Below are 18823 nucleotides of genomic sequence, written 5' to 3' on the forward strand. Positions count from 1 at the left end.
ACTCTACAAAATAAGGCGCTTCTTAGACGGTCTTTAAAATGCGCAATATTGCTGTGCCTTCCAACATTTCAACTTCACCATTGTTAGAATTTATTTTACTTTTTTGCTTTGACGAAGATTTATAAAAAAACGTTTGAAAACAAGATAAAACATTGAATGATTAAAATATTCAAAATTTAGCATCTTTTGAAATATATTTTTAATTGCTCAAAAGACCAGATTTTCTATTCACAAACTGTCAAGTCATCTATTGTCCGTGATCGATCTGTCAGGTCATTGTCATTTGTTGTCTGTCATAATCGTGAGTTTGCATTACCCAGGAATTATTTCGAAGTTAGAAAGTTTGTTTCGTTGTTTATTTCCAGTTAAATAAAGTAATTCAGCAAACACAGTACTTAATTATAATATATTTGTATAATTACTTTTACACTGACGAACCTCTTCTTGTTTCAGTTTTGTAAAAATGTCGACGAACGGCGATATCACTAGTCTTGATGCCAGCGGCAAAATAGTTAAAATGGAAGTAAGTACACGATTAACAACTTGAACTACAGTACCGCTATGACAATAGCACCTACATGTTATAAAAGTTACCTAGCCAAATGCTTCATATTTGGATAAAAACCCTGTTGTAAGGAGTAGCTGCCAGTCATCACTATTCTGATATGATGTGTGGCAAGTTTTACCACAAGTTTCTAACCAAAACAGCGAGGTTTTGTAGCTAAATGAGGATTGGAGTTCATACATAACAAGAGAGTACAATTTTAGTGTTGAAACATATTATTTTTACACATATTTTCTTTTTCAGGTGGACTACAGTGCCACCTGTGATGAAAAGATACCACTCTGGAAATCATGGGCATCCAAAGGAAAAGTTCAAGAAGCCATTGACCAGCTTTTGGCTCTAGAAAAACAAACAAGAACGGTAAGATATTGTTTATGTATTGATATGAACAACTTTTGCCAAAACTCCTTTGTTTGACTGCTATAGTATTTATGTATTTCAACTACCCCTAAGATGACCCACTGACCCAATTTTAAGTAATATTATATACTTAAAAATTAAAAAAGATAATATAATGCTCCATCATAGTAAAGGTATTCTTTACACACAAAATTATTTGAAATATTTTGTATAATACTTAAGCCTGTGTTATACATAGTTTACATAATTTGTATATTTCTATAACCTTTTAGGGTGCTGACATGGCTTCAACAGCCAGGATCTTAGTGGCTATTGTGCAGATTTGTTATGAAGCCAAAAATTGGTCTGCACTCAATGATCAAGTAGTTCTCCTGTCTAAAAGGAGGTAAGCATCTTGAAGTAATGAAACCTCCTTAACCTGTACTAAGCTTAGCAGTACCAAGTAGTAATTTCTTCTAGACATTAAAAAAAATGCAACTGTGTAATTTTCCTCAGTTCTAAAGCAGGTTTTGAACTTTTAGATCACAACTGAAACAAGCTGTAGTGAAAATGGTTCAAGAATGCTGCACTTACGTAGACAAGACACCAGATAAGGAAACAAAGATAAAACTTATTGAAACTTTGAGGTCTATTACTGAGGGTAAAATTTATGTTGAAGTTGAAAGGGCCAGGCTTACACACATCCTGGCTAAGATCAGAGAAGAAGAAGGTAATGCAGCGGAAGCCGCTAAGATCATTCAGGAGCTCCAGGTTGAGACATACGGTTCCATGGATAAACGCGAGAAGGTGGAACTGATTTTGGAACAAATGAGGCTGTGCCTTAACATCAAGGATTATATTCGCACACAAATCATCTCAAAGAAGATCAACACTAAATTCTTTGAGGAGGAAGATACTGCGGTAATTGTTTTTGACACTGTAGAATTTTAGCATACAGATGAAGTCCATATTATAGGGCACAATCATTCGTGCAGAGTGCACTACCTATTCCTTCACTCTCATAGCCAACCATAGACTGGATGGAAACCTGAGACAACAGAGGGATCAGGCGCTACAGATACAGATACCTTAATGTTGAAAGTGAAACTACTCAATACAACTAGGTAGTTGAAATAAATTAAAACAAAAAAGCACTTAACCACTTAGCTATTTTACCAAAAAAATCTTATAATATCAACTTTATTATAATTTTCCCAGGAACTGAAAGAGAAGTTCTACCGCCTAATGATAGCAGTTGACCAACACAACGGCCAGTACCTGTCCGTCTGTCGTCACTTCCGCGCACTCGGTCAAGCGGCCGGATCTGACGCGCTCGTTGGTAGCGTCGTGTTCCTGATCTTAGCTCCTTATGACAATGAACAGGCTGACCTTACTCATAGGGTTAATGAGGACAAAGACTTGGATAAACTGCCTGACTACAAGTAAGTTGTTTTTCTTTATACCATTTTACCATTGATGAATTCATAGTCATAATTTTTTGGGAATGCTAAGGTATGTAGTCATAGAACGTCTATTAAGTTTTTACTTCCAGATTCTGTTTAGCTTATTATTCTGTGCATAAATCACAATTGGCAACTGACATGGGCGAGTCTTTGCATTCAGTACATTTCTACAGATTGCCCAATCTTAGCCAGCCAGCCTACCTATTACTTGTACAGTGACAACTCTCGAATTATCGCATAAAAGATCGAAAAACTACATGAATAATAAATAGTTAAGATTTCTTAATATATTTTTTTTCAATAATAATCCTTTTATTTATTTGTTCACAGACAACTGTTAGGTCTCTTCATCAACCCAGAAATCATCAGATGGAACACTCTATGCACCACTTACGAGAAGATGCTCCGCGGCACGCCGTACTTCGACGCGGCCGATGAGAAGGGACAGGAGCGCTGGAACGACCTTAAGAACAGGGTTGTTGAACATGTAAGTTGTAGAAGCTTAACTTATGTATGTGCATTATCGTGCATAGTTAGTTGAGTAGGAAATGTGCAAGTTGGTGAATTCTGGCATAGACACTTTCAAACTTTGTCTATTGTGAGTTTTCAGAACGAAGTCTTTAGGCTGACATCACATTGCAGGTTTTATTTACCTTTGGTGATGTTTTTTCTAAATTATATTCTAATAGTCCCCGAGACAAGTAGCTGGCGGTGTTACTGTTATATGAGAGAATATGAGGAAGTTGAAACACATGTTTCTTATCGGCGTTCTAATATGATATGAAGGAGATAGAAAATTATGTTCCTGTAATCGCTTCGAGCCTAAATACAAAAAAAAATAATGTACCTTTATGTTTTATTCCAGAATATCCGTATAATGTCAATGTACTACACTCGCATTACACTGAAGCGTATGAGCGAGCTGCTTGGCTTGAGCGAGACGGAGACGGAAGAGGCTCTCAGTCAGCTCGTTGTTAGCGGCGTGGTTCGCGCTAAGATCGACCGACCGGCTGGTGTTGTGCATTTCAGGTAAATAGTGGTAAAAAGACGATGATCATTTTTTTTCTAGCCAATTTATCTATGAACACAATCCGTCCATCAGTCCCCTGCCTCTATGTCATTCCATGTTTATGTTAAAAACCTTTCAATATGATTCCCAATACCCTGCATTGCTGCCCTTGCTGTGATAGCCATTTTCAAATTTCGTCGTCATTTTAACAAGCCAAACTTTCGTCCGTAAATGTTTGCTACTTCTTTATGCTGAAAATCATGTACTAAGTAATTAAATTAATATTATTGTATAATTCCATATAGCATAAGTCAGAATTCACTCTATCTATACATATTTTATAATTCCATGTATCATGTAAAGTATTACAGTGGCCATGTTCTAAAGTTTTTGTTTTTCTTCACAGCTTGAACATGGACGCGTCAGACCGCCTCAACGAATGGTCGAACAACCTCAACACGTTGATGCAGCTTGTCAACAAGACGACGCATCTCATCAACAAAGAAGAATGCGTGCATAAACACCTCCTTGCAACGGCTGAATAGATAATAGACAAGATACATTTTTTTCACAGTCAACGTATTTCAAAATATTTCCAGACTACAAAGTGTATTAAAGTTCATTTCACTGTGTGAAAATGATTATAGGTCCTTGTAGTACAATATTTTGTTTTGTATTGATGTCAAGAGATAGTTGACGGTCACTTCGTAAACGTTAATCTGAAACCTAATGTAATAATTATTGCGCATTTTATTTTAAAGATGTTTACTTTTAAATAAGTTTGGAATAAATACTTAACTCTATACTATTCTTTTATTTCTTTCTGTCGTTACTCATGCAAGTTTATGTTATATTTCATGGATATAATACCTAATTGCTATCTACGTTACGCTATCAGGTTCTTACGATGATTTTATAGTAGCCGTTATAAACTTTTTTTCTGTACAAAAATTAATGCAATTTACTGCAACCAACATCTTAACGCCATTAACTGATTATAACAACACTAAAATGGCTCGTGACTACTGGCGTGCTATCGATAATTTGTTAATATATATAAGGTAAAGGTTTCAGTTATTGTTGCAATAAATCCGTCGTAATTTTTAGGGATGAGTAATTTAATTTAAATCCTATTTCTGTTACCAAATCGCTTAATTATCAGCCAAGCACGATAAGATAGGTAAAGAGACGAGACGGTAATTGATTAAATGAACTTTATCATTTAGTTGCCCGTAGTTATTGCAGCCGGTTCATTAAATAGCTAAAATAATATAGTCAAAATGTTGTGTGCCATACTTTTACCTTTACTAATCCCGGTAGGGTTAGTGATATTTTTCAAGATACTAAATAAACCGGACAAGCCGGCGTTATTTGGCGTGTATCAACAGAAAAATAAATTCTTCTATTTGAAGTTTTTATTTATGTACACGGTTTTGAGGTTTAGACAGGTATGTAAAAGTTTTTCTTATTTTAATATTATACTGAACTTACAACCACACCTATATATCGTCCCTTATAGTCCTCAGGATACAATTATCGTCAAGCCTAAACAGATTTATTTTTGTAGCTAAAAAATCACCTCACCCGGCAATTTGCGGTTGAAGTCGGCAAGAGCTGCGATGGGACATTGCACGTTCATAAACAAGATGTGGTTCTCGAAAACAAGTATTATCTAGGGGATTACGAACAGGTAAATAAGAGACCATAGACTTGATATATGATGTTCATCCTCCTTGAGTTATCCTGAACATAATTTATAGTGAAAAAATAAAATGTTTACAGGCCATCGATGCGGTGTATTTCAATGGCACTAAAGAGGGTGATGCAGTGATTTGCGGAATTGCAAGGAGGCCCAAGAATGTCGTAGATGCCTTCTTATACTTGAAGGTTTGTATAAGCTTCTGAGCACTTGTATAAAATTGCATATCTTATCCTTAGCTTAAATGTATACATACCTACTAAGGGTCAATTCACACTGAAGGAGCAGCGGCCGGCAGCGGCCGGCAGCGGCCGAAATTGCAAGGGATTGAGCGCGAGCGCGGCGGGCCGCGCGGCGCCGCGCGGCGCCGCACCGCGCCGCGCTCTTACATTTTCCGTGCTCTTACGGCCGCTGCCGGCCGCTGCTCCTTCAGTGTGAATTGACCCTAATACCTATTTAGTATCAACCTATAATCTAAAGATCACATCCTTAGTGAAAAAATTGTCATATCATGGATATTATCTTGATTGTATGTTACAAAGTTCGAAGTCCGAATAAAAAGACCATTGCCATGGACACAGGTAGATACTGCACACAAAATATTGGTAATGTTATCATATCACAGTAGTTACAATCAATCGCATATCAGGTCATAAAGCCATCAAGTTAAGCGACCGGCTTAACATGTGATTTTCATATTTTTGGGGCCGTAGCTTATAATATGTAGCGGATTATTAATGTTCTCAGATATCAAAGCTAAAAATCTGTTCAGATTGCAATTAAAAAAGGTGCAGCGTAAATTGTTATGTAGATACTTATAGCGTGTAGATAAATCTGATTGCTATAATAAACCGGTCCAGTCAGCAAAAAAATCTTTGTTAAAATATAAGTACCTACCTGAACGGGAAAATCTGCCTCGTAGAACCATGTCTAATTACAAAGTCGAATGGATATAATTTACTGATATCAAATATGTATACAGGTCAAAGGGGAAGAGCTCCTTCTTTCACCGGAGTTACCCGACACTTACCAAAACCAAGTGACGATCGAAGAGGGCCTGTATAGAATAAAGGGCCTTGAAGTTGTCAACTTTATTCCTATGAGAACCTGGAAATTGACTTACAATGGTGAAATGAAGTAAGTGGAGTGTATATTTTATCTGAAACTAGCTTCTGCCAGTGGTTTCACCCGCATCCCGTGGGAACTACTTCCCGTACCGGGTAAAACTAGCCTATAGCCTTCCTCGATAAATGGGCTATCTAACACTGAAAGAAATTTTCAAATCGGACCATAGTTCCTGAGATTAGCGCGTTCAAAGAAACAAACTCTTCAGCTTTATAATATTAGTATAGATATGAGACCGTAAATATCAATAATCCAACACACCTGTGTTGCAGTTGGTCTTATCTTACTTATTTCATTAAGGAGTGTTTACATTTTATTCTTAAATGGACGAATATGTCTCAGTATTTACTTTAATTTTATTACAGACCCAGGAACGATTCGGAGAAGAGAGTGAAAGTAGAAGCCGAACTAACATGGAGCGCGGTGTTCTCACACTTCAACTACGACACTCAGATGTCGCCTATAGGTTTAGCACGAGACATGGCTACTGAAAAATGGTCGAGGGGCTACTTCAAGCTACTCAAAAAGTAAGAACTTACAAATATATAGATATAGAGAGATATTGGTAAACTTTTTTGTAAGGCTTTCTCTTTCTGGTTTAGTTTAGTATCTATTATTATTTGCCAAAATAATGGAATTGAGGACCGCTTCTTTGGAGTCGGTTACAAAGGTGATTGGTACAATATATGAACCAAGTAGGAATCTGGAGAGAATCTCCACTTTTAATTGGATTTCCATAAATTGTTTTTATTGAGCTTCTTGAAGTATCTTTGTCTACTGGAACTTACCCACCGGATTACTTACTAAAGTTGTTTGAATTTTCAGATTACACCAAACACATTACGAACAAATGGGTGTCATAGAGGGCACTGTCACCATCGACGGCAAGGAACACTCTATCAACATACCATGTGTTAGGGATCACAGTTTTGGTAAGTATTCATAACATATTCTGAGAATTTTGGTAGGATCATATATCTAGTTCAAAGTCAAATCATTTATTTCATTTAGGCCTTTACAAGAACTTATGAATGTCAAAAATTATAAATAGGTTTGATCCTAGTTGCCCATTCCAAAGTAGCTTCCTATGGAGAAGAACGGGCAAGAAACTCCATGGTACTTTTGTTCTCGATGTTCAGAAATAAGATTATTCTGATGATGATATTTCTTTTAGGACCGTTCCGTGACTGGCGTACATTCCACCGTTACGTCTACCATTTTATGTTCTTGGAAAATGGTGACTGCTTAGCCATTGGCACAGTTTGCCAACCTGCTGTTTTATCGCAGTAAGTTCAAGTTATAAAATAATGTACCTAAACAGCATTAAGAAGAAAAAAACATTGCATAATCATAGGATCGTTATGCTAGATATTTATTAATACGTCAACCTCTTGTTTCAGTCTGACTATCGGATACCTCTGCCGTCAATCAGACCAAGCTGTGTTACCAGTACAGTCCAGTGACTTTAAAATGTACCAACACGGTGAAAATCAGATCTTGCCCAAAGATTACGGATTTACTTTCGAAGCTGGTAAGTCTGTTAAAAGGTTTACTTATCTAGCTTAATGAATATATGTTTTTCTTTTTAAGAAATTAAAAGCTGAAATTAATTTAAGTGTAGGGTAAACTGGGTACGGTTGTGCCAGGGTACGGTAGTGACAGTCGCAGTTGTAACGAAACTATACGTAAAACGGGGGAGGTTGTGAGGGAGAAAGACGTGGCTCACAAGCCTAAACACGTTCCCCAGTATTGCGTTAGCCGGCGCACGACGTTGACGTAAGCAGGAGCCCACATTGCTTTTCAACAATCAAAAGTAAGTATTTTTGTTCGATTTCGTTTCCTAATTACTGTTATTTTTATACAGATAGATTATCATGTTATTTTTTTCTTTAAAAGTTGAATATTAATATTTAATTACAAGTGATTTCTTTTTACGTAAAGTATTTGGCAAAATCATGGCGATTTTTTGTTTTCAAAATGATGCGTTGGGTACGGTTGTGTCAATTTTTTTGGGTACGGTTGTGACGAATATCTTTACATATAATAAATCTCATATTATTGTTTTTTGCTTTTAGATATCCAGGATACGTTTGCGGAAGACCGAAAGAGCGCAGTGTGATATCAAAAAATAAAAAGATGCCGATGAAGAAGTGAAACAAGGGATTTCGTACGTGTAGCTCAAGCTACAAGCCTTTCTACAGCTACAAGTTTGAACAGAGCAAATGTTGTTTTGTTGATTGTTAAAACTATGTTTGTAAGCTTATTATGTTAAACATTTCTACAATAAAAGATATTATAGACCATTTTGATATATGTTTATGCATGTCACAAACCGCCCTTGGTATGTGGCCGGTTGTGACACTTTCCCATTTTTTTTTAAATTGATCTTATGAGTAATACATTGTATTAAGGAACAATATATGAGTGTTTTTACGTACACAAATGTACAAATTGCGATACAAGTTCCTTTTCTGCGAGCTAATTAGTCAAATATCAAAATTATTGGTGATCAAACGAAAATTGGCACAACTGTACCCAGTCTACCCTAATTCTGAAGACTTAGCTCTTGCTCTTTGTCTCATGGTCACAAATAAGGCACGGAACATTGTGTCACGTTTAAAAAGTAAGAAATTGATATTGAAACAGGTTCAATGTATAACAAAAAATATGTTCTAAAATGATTCTTAAACCGCATTTTATTTGTAGGTCACCAAACATATGCAGTAAAAGTACAGGTTGAAGACGAGGAAATATTCTACATTGGCAAGTCCAGGGAGGCTAAGTTCTATGAGCGATGGTGTACCGTGGACATCAACGGCGTTAAGGGCTCCGCTTGTGTAGAATGGCATTACAATAATGTTCAGTCTACTAGAGAAAAGACTGCGTAATTTAATAACTTAGCATGTATGGGATAATGGCAGGATGATGATGTAGTTGTTTTTAATTTTATTTATATAGCAACATTTTCAAATTCGAATTGAAAACAAATTCGAAATTTGAAAAACGTGACGTGTTTTGTATTTTTTGAACTGGCAATGACACTGTTTATTGCATTACTATGTGTGTGTTAGTATAGTAATAACAATAAATTGATGTGTGCGTAATTTTTGTTGTTTTCTTAACCTTACCTAAATAATGGTGGAAAGGATTTTTATTATATTGACGTTTAAACGGTTAGTGTTAAATAAAAACTAAATTAGCGAGGAAAGTTAACTATATTTAGCATAACATTTTTTACTTAAGTAAGTTATAACTTAAGTATATCTATAAAATATGGACTAGCAATATAATTCACAATAATGACAATACATTTTATTTCATTGAATGAAAATCATAACCAATTCAATTAATAAATAAAGACTAGATAACTGCGACAAAAATCTACTGACTATTGCGCTAGCGAATAGGCATAATACTGTACTCAATTGTGTAACCATTCAGCAATCAAGCAAGATTGTATAAATAAAAAAATATATTTATATTTCTAGGCATTCACGAGCCCTATACCCAGTTCACCTTATATTTAAGATGTTGCATAGAACACTATGTTTCAGAATTCTTGCTTGTAAATATTCTGTCGCAGTCATCTCCCCTCTCAGGACCTATCCAAAGTAAAAATCAACGTTATAACTAATTTGTTCAGCTAACTAAGTATTACAGAAAAAAATCCTTGTACAAAATAAAAACTATTAGCAATATACTATCTCTGTTTGTCTCTTATACATATTTGGTATACATGTAGGAGTATGTACGTTCGTATACAACAGTATTATGGATATGAGATTTTCATCGCGGTTTTACACGTACTTTCCACATTTATGTAGACCAAACGTGTATATCAGAAAAATAATATGACGTATGTAGATATAAAATTCTTATAAAACATTGTACTTTATTCATCGAATATCATGTATCAACCAGCCTCTTACTATAACTACGTTTGTGTTAATATTTATTAAATAAAGAAGTGGAAACGAATTTAAACGTGAATTTTGATATTTTGTGCGACATTAAAATTTAATTAACTACAGCATTTAAGCTAAAATAAGTGTTATATGTTGCAAAAGCAGATACTAATATTAAAGTAAGAAAATTTGGTAATGATTAAAAAAGTTTACATTTTGAATAATACACAAGAATACGTAACGTACAGTCGCAAACATAATGTCCATGACGTCGATTTAATCTCTTCATAGAAGGTACTTGGCCTGACAACATTAGCATTATGTGTGCGATTGTACAAAATTTTGAATACACAATTCCTATAAAGTTTGTAGACGCCTAGATTTCAGGTAACGATCCCGATTCAAATAATGTATAAATATGTTACGTACAAGTATGGAAGACAGACTGATTTACTTAGAATGATTTTATGGAATTCTCATTGGTCTAGTGATTAATTAAAAAAGCTTAATTTAACACCCGGAGAGAAATAAGTAACTAGTCAATCATACTTAATTTAAAATGAATTTATACATTCGCATGCTGTTAAAAGAGCTGGTTCAAAAAGTTCGAAAATGCCAAGTATAGTTTGGCGACCTCATAATCATAATTTAGATGTTTACCTAGACAGTCAGACAATTGACAATACAAATTCTATGTCTAGGCCAACTACACAGTCGAATTTTAAACTTCATCTATCAGACTACTTTTCGAAAAGTTATGAAAAAATACTTTTAAACACTCAACTTTTTATTTTATTAATCCCACATTTATAACACCAAATCTGCTACAACATTCTAATTTTTTTTCTTGTCACACTGATCTAAGACCGGGACATTTTATTCTAGGTTTCATTAAAAACACGAATATTATTGGTCGGTAAGAAATTTGTAATACATACATAATACGAAATATCTGATACTAGGTTTGGCAGTATCTTAAACTGGCACCCAAAGAGACTACATATTCATAATTTATAAATAACAAACCTTAATTATATGATTACCACAAACAAGTCAAATAATTTGGAAAAGTGAAAATATCTCTTTAATGCCTTTGTTTATAATCTCAGTATCAATACAAATTATAGTGAGAACAAGTTACGTTTCTTCTGAATCGTTTTATTTTTACTATATAACTTTATGAATTATTCCTTAGTTGAAATAATTGCTGTTAGATCTCAAATATTTACTACAAATCGAAGGACGAAACGTTGGACGTGATATTGCGCCTCATTTGTGCGACTACTCCTTGAAGTCGAAATTGGAACCTTTATTACGTAGTGAGATCTTGACACTATATAACTATAGATATGTCGTGCCCATATCGGACACTTGCTTACTTCACTAAACACTTGATACTTTTATAAAATGGTCGCATTTCATGATGGAGTGAACTTTTATTGGTAAGATTATTAAATGGTAAACACATTGTCATGCACATTATATTCCATGAAAATCCAGAATATGTTAAGAACTTCAGTCAGTTTTCATCAGGCGAAGTTCAAGTACTAAAATGAATGATTTATCAAATAAACTTGTCAATTTCATGAACATCTACCAAGAAACGTTTCGTTATAATTGATCTGGCCATACCACAATGATGCGATTAATAGGCAGAGAATCATTTCATGAAATGTGATCAATTCATACAACTATCAAGTATTATAAAGTGTAGTCCACGACATGGTAACGACAGATACACAAACGATTCTAGAACATCGAGACTACAACGGTAACTGGAATGGACATCAGACTAGACGAATACTAATCACAGCACCTAATTAACATAGTTTTATTAACTCTGAGAAATGTTCTTAACACTTCATTCGACGGTATTAACACAGTGGTTTAAGGCAGGAAATATTTTAATTAATTATGTACTGTTTTAGAAACTCCACGATACGTACCTACGTTTTATGTTTATAATAAAAGCTCATTTTTCTAAACAGGATTTGGATAACACTACACATCGAAATAATATTCTACGTATTTTTTATTGCTAAGCTAAAGCCAAAGTATATCAATCGTTTACAGCACAATAATATATGAAGAATATAATATGTTAAACAATGTCGAGCTACGTGAAAATATAGGATAATTAATAGTCATTAAAATTATTGTAAGGAATACTGATGCATTTCATTATACTGACTAGATTTGTCTTTTTCGTTTTCAGAATGAGCACATTACAAAAGTAAAACTAAATTAAGCATAATAAATTTTAAACCTAATAATAAATATAAACATGTAAATCGTCGTTTTGAACATTGCACATCTGTCCACTTACTCTAACTTAGGACATAATAAATAAATAACAAATAAAACATTTTGAAAAGTGTAAATAAAAAGTATAACAACAAAAATATAAACCTCTTTGGTAAACGCAATACTATTTGTTACTGGCCATAAAAGGCCATTGGTCAGGAAAAAGACATTCGAAAATCAAGGAGGTTGGACTACTATTTAAAAGTTAATACATTGGGTACAGTTTACGATTGGTTTTTCAAACATTTTAGTATCGAGACGTGAACATAAAAATTGATGTAATTGTATAATAACGTGAGTTAATGTTATTGAACATTACATACCGCAGAGGTGCCGGGCGCGTGGTCGAGCAGTGCGCGGCGGCGCTTGATACCTTCCAGGTACACTTCGCGGTTGAATAAACCCGCAGCCAAAGGTACACTATAAGAAAAAAAAAAAGTGATTAAAACTAACCGACTGTGTGTTTATAGGAATGTGGCACTTTGGTTCGATTTCCATACGTTTTTGCAGGCACTTTTAATACACATATATCTAAGAAATCAAGGGCCTTTTTGTTTGATTTTGGGAATATGCTCTGACACTTCCCCATTATTTTTGTGCCAAATCCAATCTTTCGTCATTCTTTTTTCAATTCCAGTTCTCAAACGGAATTGCGAGTACTCGTACAAACTGTGTTATAAGTCAGCTACTTGACGCCCGAGGTCAATTTTCTTAAATAATTTTAAAATAAATCTACTTACACATCAGTCCCCGGCCTCAGCATGGTAGAGAACAGTCCCCATACAGGCTTATGGTCGCTCGTGCAAACCGACTGCACGGAGTTGTATGCCAAGCACTTGACGCCCGAGGTGACAGGCACTGCGCTGATGCGCCGCAACCCTGAAACAACTTACGTGTCAAAATCAAACGATGATGTTATATAAAAGGTGAAAGTTGTGTTTTGTTTTGTTCTAAAAGTTAGCTTTTATTTATCAAGGTGCATATTTTGTCACTAACATTACATAGTATAAAACAGAGTCACTTCCCGGTCTGTCTGTCTGTTTGAAGGTGCGGCTGACAATCTATATGAATTGGAATTTGACGGATTACTCTACGGCCGGCCGGGCGTACCTTTCTGGCCATAAGTAAATTTATCTACGCCACTCTTTTTATCCTTTGTATTGTTTGTATTTTAGTGCGCAACATTTTTCAGACGGCTAACTTAGATTGGACTGAATTAGTCATTTAGGTAATTTTCTATGTATGCCAAATAAATTGTGCAGAAAAACTAAATTTCCCAAGGTGGACTGCATGCAGATTGCATTTAAAGGTTAATCTGTATGTGAAAAGAAATTTTTAATTTTGGTCATATTTTGCCAGATCAATCGAAGCATCAGAAAGGTATAAGGAAAGAACGCGGCTATCTTTGCGTAACGTTAGATAATATCATTCAGTGTTGTTGTTAAGGCTCTAACTTACGACTTAGTTAAAAATGTTAGATCAATAAAATTTAAAGAGGAGTCTGTCCCCTACACCTTACAATACCATGACCATATAATTAATCCATATGATTTTTTTTTTAATAAGGCAGACATACACGTTCACATTTACGATGCATGGTATGTTATGCTGCGCTGTAGCGGACAGACTCCTCCCTTCAATTTAACATAGTCATGCTGTTAGGAATTATTAACAAAACTTGTACTTATTATAAACAAAGTAACCCCCTGCTGGACACCTGTAGCTAGATGCGATGAATGTCTGAAAATCTATGTTCACTAAAAATATGTTAAAAACATTTTTTTTATTACAACAATGAATTAAACTTGACCACGAATACCGTCTCTGTTGAATTAAAAGCAAACATATAAATAAATCATAAAATGAGTATCGTATGAAACATTATGCGTACATGACAATAAATAAAAGACAGAAGCTCACCAGAAAACGCAGAGGATGAGTTAGAGGTCATTGACCTCGCTTTGTACAATATTCTGTCTGTGTACGCCGGAGCTCGCTGCTTGCTCGATGTGTCAAACTGTTGACTGCCAGGGTCATACTGGAACAATAAGTAATAATAAGCAGGCTTAAGACTTATATATGTAGGTATTTATATGGAAGTAGAAGTGGCTTTGGTGCTATAATCTTGTACCATTTGAAAGGGTATTGTTGATAATACGTGATCTCTTGTGTCTCTTGACGACTTCTGCTAACATAATATCTCTATGTACCAGAGGTTATTGGAAGAAGAAATTTTTGATGAGGTTTGCTATATGAAGGTTGTCCAAAAATATAGATCTTTGCCGGGAAAAAATATTGGAAGGTTTCACAATCTCACCATTGTGAAACCATTCACATTTTTTAAAGATCAAGTTAGTAGAAATTTTCATATTTTTTTTTATTTTTTTTCCGGAATTTTGGGTTTTGATCTAGGAATCCTAGGTGGGACTCGTTGATGGGTTCTAATAAACATTAATCATTTTTTTGGTAGATAAATCCAAATAGGCAAATACCTTATAAGTAGGCGGAAAGGTGATGGGAGCTTCCCTGAAGTCGCGGAAAGCCGCGCCGTCTTCTAGTACAGCCGTTAACTGGTCCGCGTGGAGCAAGCCGTGCGGTAGGTGATGAGGCAACGGGAACTAGAAACCAAACGAATATCAAGTTATATTTATTTTAGTTATAAACGAGCGGGTTTTTTTATATAAAACTTCCTTTATATATGTGGAAAATAATGTTACCTAAGTTTATTTGCAAGTTTTATATCTTTTCAAGTATTTCAAATTAATTGTTTCTCTTTGTATCCAACCAACAAGAGTCATGTTTTTTACTGAAATGCCTTCCAATTATATGCTCTTTCTTTATTTATATAATCAAAGGCACTTTTTAACTTAATCAAATGTTCTTGCAATTAATTAACAATCAAGAATAGATATTACCTGTGTTTGTTCTATCCACCGCAACACGGCAGCCCTGGGTTCTCCCAATCTGAAGTTCAGGTCTCCGCACCAAAATACATAGTCGAAATTGTTTGTCACATCTGAAAGAAAAATTATTTTGACTTCTTAATTATGAAGAAATATGGTAATCAAACAATACAACACCTAACCCTAGTTCTTCGTTACACGAAGACTTAGTTTATTTCTAGTAAGATGAAAGGTTCCTACCAATTCGTCGCTAAAGAGACGCGATAGTCAGCCTTAGGGTCATAACAATAAAAGTGCTTTTCAATTAACCATAAAATGTCGCGCGGTCGCAGCTCGACAAGGTACCGCAAAAATTTTCATCTCCTTATCTAAATAACATGAGTCATGCCTACCTATATCATAAAATTGTATTTTAATTTTCCCTACAATAGCTTTTCAAGTAACTATGTTTAATACCTATAAAACGATCAATCTGACGTCTCATAATACACGTTTGAACAAAGATAGCAGAAAGGAACTTGATAGCTTATCAGTTAAAACAATATTTACCTAGGTTTCGCGGAAGGAGAGTGATTGATAATGTATAATTAGGTACGCATTTTCTATTCAGTACAATAGCTAATTGTCTTGGATATGAACATTTTACTTCGAATCTATTTCACATCTCCTTGAAATTAAAATTATATCTATCGGAAATATATCTACGTCATACAATGTATGTATCTAAATATAGATTCGCTTACGGCAACATAGGCAATTTTTAAGCCGATGCCTGAACACTAACACTCGATTCTCAATTTGGAATCGTGCCAAAAGAACTGAATGATAAGTTCCTAGTGTATAAAACTAGTTGTTTCCCGCGGTTTTACCTACGTCCATCATAGATAACTACTTTCTGCACCTGAATAAAAAGAAGCCTATGTCCTTTTTTAGGCCCAAGGCTATCCTATGTACCCAGTTTCATTTACACGGTTTGGTAATTTCGGTGTAAAACCGCGACGGACATTGTTATTTTCGCACATTCAATGTTAGTAAGCATAGTGGAAAAATAAATGACTCATACCTTTACTTTTATGCCTGCAAGGCAAATTCTTTGGCAAATCGATAGACCTAATTATCCTCTTGATATCAGACACTCGTTCTTTGACCTTCTCTTGATGTGCAGTCAAATGGGCAGTCACAAATAAAAATGTGGAGCCAAACAATGCGAAGGAAATAGCGACAGCGCCTTTAGTACGAAATGCTGTACCAGGTCTGACAGACAAGCTTGCGTCTTCAGGGAGAGAACAGAACCAAATTAGGTCTCTTCTTATGAATATCATTAAGTGGATTGTGCCTGGAATAGAAAAATAAAGTGAATTTCAAGCGATCTTAGGTAGACATAGGATAAGCTAAGAAATATGTTGGTCTTTCTGTTTTTTTTTTTTATTGACAGTTAAGGCATGTATGTAGCTGTGTGCTTGTACAAGACATAATTTGTATTCAATAGAAACGTGAGAAGGAATATAAAAGTGAATAATGACTAATATATTAAAACCACACATTCCTTATCAATTGCTAATAGTTCATCAAACAACAGCTTACCTAAATAATAAGAATGTAACAACAGATGTGATGGTCCCAATACTTCTTGTATAGTGATCTCCCATTCGGTACGCTCAGAGAACGACTCTTGTGTACCGATAGCAAATATATCCGGTACATGAGTTACTTGATTTGGGAATATGAAATCGGCAAGTTCCCTGTATAACAGAAGAAAATATAAAGTGACTGCTTGTATAGCAGAATAATGAAATAAATTATTAAATATAATTGCAATATTACTTTGGTGGTGGTTGTCCGTTCATGTTCCATGTTCCTACAAATATTCTTACTTCCCTATCGGGGAAGACATGTTCTAATTCTGCCGCACCTAGAAGGGAGTGGGATGCTAAACGCCCATATAGGTAGTTCCTGAAATAAAACATGGAATTCAATTAACAACTCATCAACTACAATAAAAAACAACATATAATCTTTTGAACTTATGAAGTTAATGTACTACAGGTAATGTAAATGAAGGAATACCGAACTAATAACTACAGCAAACAACATAAACAACAGATAACCTTTCTCGAGCCTCCTGTGTGGGAATGAGACGCAGCACCTGAGCAGCAAGCAGCGAGTTACGAGCTAAGCTGTCAGTGCTTCCAGCACGCGAGGATGACCTTGCAATAGTCGACTTAGTCCTAGTGCACACAAAAATAAAAAATGTTTCCAACACCATAAACAAGGAGTATATCAAGGAGTATGCCAGATTAATTAAAAGTAATAAAATATAATTTACCTTCTTTTTCGATCTAAAGAACTACTCCTGTCACTTTCCGGGGATGACGCGCGATATAAGGGCTTCGACTCAGTAGATATCAAATGATCAGCCGATAATCTCTTAACAAATAATTTGCTCTTTGGCTTGATTCCTTCAAATGATCCTGAATGTTCAAAACATTTCTTAGCATCATCACTTTTAGGAAACTTGACTGTAGCTTTAGGTATTTCTTCAGATTTTGTTTGAGAGCAAATTGTTTGGTCACTGATACTGTTGGAATTATTCTCTGGACTTCCAGTCACTGAACGTGCGTCTTCTTTAGAAAGGTGGTTGTCGACCAGACTTTTAGGGCGAGACCGTCTGAAGAATGTTCTACAACACTTTGGATTATTGTCGTCATCATTGTGGGAATTTGTCGCGCTATGACTAACGTTGTTAAGCAAAGGTTCTGATGATACATTTTGAGCGTGAGGGGCTTCTATGCTGTGATCCGCACTGTGAGCACTTTGAGCTAGGAAGGGATCAGCAGGAGAGATCGGTCGCGATGAGGACTGCCCGTATTCATCGTTGGAATCCGTATCGACGAAGCATCCAACTTTCGGAGATTTTTTTACAAATAGGCGTTTTCGCAGTGACAGTTTTTGCTTCGCTTTTGTGGGTGAAGTTGTCATGTTTGGTTTTTAACCAACAAAACTAATAATTTATGTTACTAATTACATTTTTACTAAATATAGACAACATAACCTATTACGCTCTACACTGACATTTTGCGCTAAGGAATCTGTCAAAATCTTACTGATACGTTCCGAACACCTTGATATTCGATTTCTAACACACCTTTTACTGCCTATAAAATCAATAACGCAAAAAATTGCCAAATATTTTAATAATCAACCACCTAAAATTAACTCTAGGATAACTTCATGCATGAATGCAGTCGTCATGGCAACAGTTACGATTACAGAATTGAAAAACATAAATATTAGTACCTACCTATTTGAATCCTATTGGATAGATCGAAAGATCGCCAACAAGTTATTAAGTCATAATAATTTTACTTTGGATTGAAAATGAAGAGAAAATAATGCATGTATCAACATCTCCTAGTCCACAGTAGACAGCCATGTGTAGGACTAGGGGGCATTAGGTATAAGAGCGGTAGGTCACTTGGTAGAAGTAGTAATTAAAAGACAATATTATACA

The 18823-nt window shown here is 35.1% G+C and overlaps 3 protein-coding genes and 1 long non-coding RNA gene across 9 annotated transcripts; 3 read left to right on the plus strand and 1 right to left on the minus strand.

Annotated features, from left to right (window-relative positions):
* The first annotated feature begins 244 nt into the window (after positions 1-244).
* Positions 245-4179, plus strand: LOC110376888 (26S proteasome non-ATPase regulatory subunit 12). Of its 3 annotated transcripts, none has more exons than XM_021335526.3 (9): positions 245-374; positions 454-523; positions 809-925; positions 1198-1310; positions 1447-1825; positions 2123-2346; positions 2698-2854; positions 3233-3396; positions 3783-4179. In XM_021335526.3, the coding sequence occupies exons 2-9, from the start codon at positions 464-466 to the stop codon at positions 3919-3921; spliced, it is 1353 nt and encodes a 450-aa protein (XP_021191201.3). In that variant the 5' UTR covers positions 245-374; positions 454-463; the 3' UTR covers positions 3922-4179. The 3 variants fall into 3 exon arrangements, with proteins under 3 accessions (XP_021191201.3, XP_021191218.3, XP_021191210.3); XM_021335543.3 differs by having other exon boundaries at positions 274-333; XM_021335535.3 differs by having other exon boundaries at positions 275-341.
* A 399-nt stretch (positions 4180-4578) lies between these two features.
* Positions 4579-10178, plus strand: LOC135118049 (uncharacterized). The gene is made up of 9 exons (XM_064038977.1): positions 4579-4824; positions 4944-5066; positions 5159-5263; positions 6058-6212; positions 6566-6727; positions 7026-7132; positions 7375-7486; positions 7601-7731; positions 8907-10178. Exons 1-9 carry the CDS (start codon positions 4657-4659, stop codon positions 9086-9088), a joined length of 1245 nt encoding a protein of 414 aa, XP_063895047.1. The 5' UTR covers positions 4579-4656; the 3' UTR covers positions 9089-10178.
* On the plus strand, positions 7743-8509 carry LOC135118054 (uncharacterized). Its single transcript, XR_010277330.1, has 2 exons — positions 7743-8013; positions 8276-8509. It is a non-coding gene; the product is annotated as an uncharacterized LOC135118054 (long non-coding RNA).
* On the minus strand, positions 9397-18820 carry LOC110375671 (inositol polyphosphate 5-phosphatase E). 4 transcript variants are annotated; one of them, XM_021333899.3, is made up of 11 exons: positions 17639-18820; positions 17421-17540; positions 17137-17265; positions 16897-17054; positions 16376-16648; positions 15325-15425; positions 14902-15027; positions 14330-14447; positions 13150-13288; positions 12733-12829; positions 9397-9802 (listed from the first exon to the last, which is right to left on the minus strand). In XM_021333899.3, the coding sequence occupies exons 1-11, from the start codon at positions 18289-18291 to the stop codon at positions 9713-9715; spliced, it is 2004 nt and encodes a 667-aa protein (XP_021189574.2). In that variant the 5' UTR covers positions 18292-18820; the 3' UTR covers positions 9397-9712. The 4 variants fall into 4 exon arrangements, with proteins under 4 accessions (XP_021189574.2, XP_021189564.2, XP_021189591.2 ...); XM_021333889.3 differs by having other exon boundaries at positions 13150-13297; XM_021333916.3 differs by lacking the exon at positions 17421-17540 and having other exon boundaries at positions 13150-13297.
* Positions 18821-18823: the final 3 nt, after the last annotated feature.

This window comes from Helicoverpa armigera, chromosome 2 (assembly GCF_030705265.1).
Source record: "Helicoverpa armigera isolate CAAS_96S chromosome 2, ASM3070526v1, whole genome shotgun sequence".
NCBI lineage: Eukaryota > Metazoa > Arthropoda > Insecta > Lepidoptera > Noctuidae > Helicoverpa > Helicoverpa armigera.